This window comes from Daktulosphaira vitifoliae, unplaced genomic scaffold, assembly GCF_025091365.1.
Source record: "Daktulosphaira vitifoliae isolate Bord-2020 unplaced genomic scaffold, ASM2509136v1 Scaffold_5, whole genome shotgun sequence".
Classification (NCBI taxonomy): Eukaryota; Metazoa; Arthropoda; class Insecta; order Hemiptera; family Phylloxeridae; genus Daktulosphaira; species Daktulosphaira vitifoliae.
In genome coordinates, this window is record NW_026099576.1 from 7,593,455 (window position 1) to 7,599,118 (window position 5,664).

Here is a 5,664-nt window from a genome sequence, read left to right on the forward strand (position 1 = left end):
GGGTCTACTATTTACCCACTGCCCAGGGGTTAAATAGAAAAAATGTGCACGCACGAGTCAACTCGACGCTTCGGTATTATAGCTGAGAAAAAATCCCGTCGTCACGGCATCTGTAGTGATCGGTGGTTATGGCGCCGGGTGGTGGTTGTGGTGCCAACTTTAAACAAGTTCATTAGGGGGAAATACAAGAAATTAATACAGGTGCACAGTGTACGGTCAGCTGATGACAATCGGACCGGTTGACTGGTGGAGGTTATCACATACATAACTATCAATACTTTACACCTAATGCACACGCCACTAACTGATAAGATTTAAAACAAAAAAACTAGTATAAATTCTGCAACATTACAAAACAAATAAGTAAGTGCTTTTTAAAATTAAAAAAATATATTTCTTTTTGTTGTAGAAAGTTCAAAGTTTAAAATTCAGAACTTATTTAGCTTAAAAATTGTTTATGTTGAAAGAGCAGTCTACAGATGTTTACAAATCTTATAATATCATAATATATATATATATCTTTTTAATTAATAAACTGTTTTAATATTTAATTTTTTTGTAAATTTGTATTATTAGTTCAAATATTAATTCTCATAATTATCTTATAAAAAAAAATTATGAATACAATTTTTTCAATGACAAAAGTTATGTGAATTAGCTGATTAATTTATATTTTTGACTGATAACTACAATTTTTATTTATTATTGTCCAATTATATAAATAAACATATTACATTATATTGATTTTGTGTACTATGTACTATTGATTTAATCCTTAAATCACCTTTAAAGAAAATAAATTATAAAAATTACTCATAAAGTAAATAATCAACTAGATATTTAGGAGTATAATATTTCTGAACTTTCACATCAAAATCCTTATCATCATCTTTATACATCTCATCATTTTCATCACTTGGACTATGACTATGTTTTTTTATATCACTTGTATTAATACCAGGAAAAAAAGGTGAACGAGATATGTCTTCATGATTTCCTATTAGTTCTAAAAACAAAACTACAAATTACAATTTTCGTATAAAAAAATATAAATATATTATATTATAAACAAATATTTTTATTATTATATATTAATGGAAATAATAATAATGGAGTAAGATACAGGATGAAGTGTAAGTGGAGAAAAGCGTCTTGACGCCAATGGGAATAAAAGGTAAGTTCTATATGAGCGTAGAAACACCAGATATGACTTTTGTTTCAGAGTGTTAAGTGAAAGACGTATCAATCTAAATGATTTAAAAATCAAACAAAAATTACATTTTATTTTCACCTCAAAAAAAAAAAAACTCAGCACAGGGGGTCACGGCACAGTGGTGATGTGACATAGTTGGATCAAGTATAATAATATCTGACAGTAATTAAAATCACTATCATAAAAAACGCTTCGATGCAAATCTTTAGATAGTGTTTAATTTAAAAAAATTTGTGGATTATTCCAAAAGCTACATAATAGTATGTCAAATGAAAAAGAGATTATTAAAAATATTATTTCTCATAAAAAATTGTATTGATCCATATATTTTTCAAAAAGTTATAGCACTTTAAAGTAAAAAATGTAAATTATAAAATCGAGAATTTTCACACAAAAATAGCATTTGGTAGCCGTTTACACCATGAAGACAAGTCCAGAGGTCAATTTTTTTCAAATTAAAGTACATTAAATTAGCTTTAATTTAAGATATATATAAAAGTGTCAGACCTTCCGGAACATTTTCAAAAGTTAAGTTGAAAAAGTTAATTTTTTGTGAAAAAGTTGTAATTTTAAAACCCCCCCCCTGTGTACAGATAAAGGGTCAAATTTACAAAAAAATATACCAAATGATAGGTAAAGACATTAAGCATCTATAAAAAAAAAAAATTATATTGATATGTTCATTTTTGAAAAAGTTACGGCAGTTTTTAGTAAAAAAAATTGAAAAAATTTCGAAAATTAGCGATTTTTAAATTTGTAATTTTTTTGGAGGTTTCCCCCATTTACGGGGAACGAGGGAAATTTTTTCAATTTGTGAGGCTAATGTCTTCGACTAGATACAATTTGTGATCTTTGGACTTATCGTTGAAAGAAATCGGTCCAGTAAAAACTTAAAAAAATGGTTACAGACCAAAAAAAAAAAATAAAAAAAAAAAACACATAATATAAAACTAATACCTTCTCGGCTTTGCATCAAAGCTAAAATTAGGAATATAAAGCAAAAAAAGTCTTTACGTCGGGAGGGATTCAAACTACGTACCTCAAGCGTGTAATTGTGTATTATATTTGAAGCAGCAATTGTATATTACACAAATATTTCAAAAATGACAATCTAAGCTAGTTAAAAATTCAAAATCGATTTTATGAACTTCGAGGAAGCAAAATAATCAAAATAAGTTTAAATTTATATTAAATGTAAGTTAGATTCATGTAAATTTGATAAAAATTAGTGATCTCATTACTATGGTAAACCTATGTAAGGTGTTTTATGATAAACAATAAGTAAAATATGAATACAAAAATAACATATTTTTAGCTTCGACAGGTATTTGCACATAAAAGATACTGGACGTATCTTAAAAGTTCTATATAGAAGTCTGGACAATTTTTTTTTAAATTTATAGCACGAAACATAAAGTTTAATTTAACATATGTTTAAAGGACGCAGTATTTCCGGATCATTTTCAAAAGTACTTTTAAGTATCAAAATATTAACATTTTATACAGTGATTTTTATATAAAAATTACATTTTTTGTTAAATTTGTTGGCCGTGTCCCCATAGAAAAAAAAGTGTCGGGACAATTTTTTTTTTATGTAATTTTATTTAACATTATTTTAACATACCTTTGAAGCTCGGAGAATTTTCGTAACTTCAGATATCAAAAAGTTTATATGAAATTAATAAAAAATATCGAAGTTTTAAATATAAAATAAAAATGTTTGATTATTTCATTTTTCAAAATGTTCAGGCAGTTTTAACAAATCAAAGTTTAGAGATTCTCTAAATGTACCGATTTTAAAAATTGTAATTTTTTAGGGGAATTTCCCTCATTTACAAAGAACAAGGAAAATTATTTCAATTTTTAAGGGCAATATCTTCAATAATATACGATTTATAATCTTTTGACGTATCATTGAAAGATATCGGTCCGGTGTAAGCTAACAAAAGTGGCGACAGCAAAAAAAAAAAAAGCATCATAGTAAAAGTAATACCTTCTTAACTTCGTATCAAAGCTAATGCATCACTAATAATTTTCAATTTTTTTATTTAAATATTAAATGAAATGATCTAATAAGTAATATTTTATTAATTTACAATCTTTATGCTATTAATTCATTATAAAATAACAACAAAAATTGTAATTTTTTTCAGACAATTAAACTTAGTTTAACTAGGTATCAACCTAGTTAAACTTAAGAAACTGAAGATTGCATAAAACATAACAAAATCCTATTTTCACACCAAATTTTACTATTAAAAATTTTCAATGCACAATTTATTATTTTATAAATATTATAAGTAAAAAAAAATCATTAAAAATATTCACTCAAAAATTATATCTAATGTCCAACTATATTTTTATGGATATAAAAATATAGTTAAATAATTATTTGATGTATAAATATCATAATAGTTATTATTATGATAATCATGGATATCAAAATAGCAATGAAGTGTAGTCAAAATCAAAACGATTACATTTTATATAATTACAATAACTTACTGTAAGGAATATTTCGTTTTATAATTTTATTAAATTCTCGCCAATCTAAAAATGAATTAATAATAAATTTATTTGCTATTTCAAAACAATATCGATATTTTTTTAATTTTGATACGTATAATGTAACTTTATTTAATTCCTCAGTAGCTATATTATGTATACTACTAATATTGAACACTGTGACATTTATATTTTCACCAAAGTTATTATTTGAAAAAAATCTTTTCAAATATGAACAATACATTTTTGATATATTTTGCGTTTCATTATTTGTAACCAAATCATTACGTTCTTTGAATGATGAAATAACTTCATATGTCTTAATAAACATACAGCTCAAGCTTTTTTTTAAAATTTTATCATACAAGTCTAAATCCATAAATGATTTCATAGCTTTAATAATTTGTTGACCCAGTTCAATGATTTTATCTTTCATAACAGTTTTTAATTCGCTAACTTGAAATTTAAAAATTGAAACAAAATTTTGAACTAAAAAAAAATAAAAACGTATGATCAACATAATTGGTCGAACTGTTGCTAAGTATAACAAATTTTTGAATACTTGTATATTTTGAAAGTCAAAGTCAAATTTGTTAAAACGAAACATATCGGACAATTTTATTTGTTGATTATTATTATTCTTTAGTTTTAACGGAGCATATCGAACAATGTCTAAAACATCATTTTCTTGGTCGTCACTGTTATATCTAACATATTGTTNATTTTCTTGGTCGTCACTGTTCTATCTAACATATTGTTTTGCTTGGCAATCTGATATCAGGTCTAAATCCGAAAAATGGGGACGATTTTCCATAAGATCATAAAACAAAACATTTTTAGGATTGAAATTATTATATGATTTTTTTTCAAAAGTTAACGCTAAATGTTTTACTATGTCACAATAATTGTTTAATATTATATTATCATCCATTACAAATATATCTCTTAGAGTCAAATATTCTTTCATATTTCTAATTATTTTACTATTAAGTTTCTCGAGTTCATTAAGCAAAACTGCCGAGCTGTATTTTATTGGTTCATTAAAATTAGTTAGGGAAGTGAAATCATTTTGAACTGATACTTTTAAACACTTATCATTTATAAAATATTCCAATCTTTCTACTATTGAACGATGTAGAATTTTATAACCCTTAAGTAAATTTTGTGAGTTTTTAGACTTATTGAATTTACCATGTTCGTCTTTACCAATCATATTTATAGATCCCGATACGTTGTTCAAATATAAATTTACTGTCATTATATCCGTTGCGATATACTTTTCGTCCATTTCTCGTAATGAATCTAACATAATCATAACAATTTCGCCATGAGATTTTACTGCTGTTCCATAATTTCTTAATTCAAGTTCAGAAATGTTATTTTCAAAGTTAAATAAATATTTTTCACTGTATCTGAAATATTTAAACAAATGTTTAGAGAAATTGCAATGTAATTCCAAATGGTTTAAGGAAATTGCACATTTTGTGTAAAGAAAAAGAGTTATGTATAGTCTAAGCTTCATCATTTTAACGTATTATTCACTACTGATAAATTTTTAAAATATAAAAAAGAGGAACACTTGTTCTATAATTATTCTAAACAAAGAGTAAATATATTGTTATAATTTATTACGTTTAAGGAATATTTTTATACATATTTTTTCAGACCTAAATAACAATGTTCATAGTCATTTATGAAATTATTTTCATTATCAATGGATTGATGGAATTAAACAATTGTATAAGGTAATGTTTACATAATTTAATATTTAGTTCTTTTATGCTATTATCCTTGAGTACCTTTATAATCGAAGTGACTCGGCTGACTCGGATACATTATTTTGATATACATTTATATCTGTATTTATTAAACAATTTTATTACGTAGTCTTTTAATATGTTTCAAGGTTTTTCTAATTTGTTATAAAATAAACAATAGTATATATA

General features: G+C 24.8%; 1 protein-coding gene across 2 annotated transcripts; it reads right to left on the reverse strand.

The window, feature by feature from the left end:
• Positions 1–750: 750 nt before the first annotated feature.
• Positions 751–4,441, reverse strand: LOC126907544 (uncharacterized). 2 transcript variants are annotated; one of them, XM_050688913.1, is made up of 3 exons: positions 4,281–4,441; positions 3,719–4,207; positions 751–1,006 (listed from the first exon to the last, which is right to left on the reverse strand). In XM_050688913.1, the coding sequence occupies exons 2-3, from the start codon at positions 4,152–4,154 to the stop codon at positions 810–812; spliced, it is 633 nt and encodes a 210-aa protein (XP_050544870.1). In that variant the 5' UTR covers positions 4,155–4,207; positions 4,281–4,441; the 3' UTR covers positions 751–809. The 2 variants fall into 2 exon arrangements, with proteins under 2 accessions (XP_050544870.1, XP_050544869.1); XM_050688912.1 differs by having other exon boundaries at positions 3,719–4,441.
• Between the last annotated feature and the right edge of the window lie 1,223 nt (positions 4,442–5,664).

Coding starts and splice junctions, on each gene's coding strand:
- LOC126907544 (XM_050688912.1), bottom strand. CDS start 4,325: ATGTTTCGTTTTAACAAATTTGACTTTGACTTTCAAAATATACAAGTA. Junction 1,007..3,718: donor AAAACGAAATATTCCTTACA/GTAAGTTATTGT, acceptor TTTTGTTTTTAG/AACTAATAGGAAATCATGAA.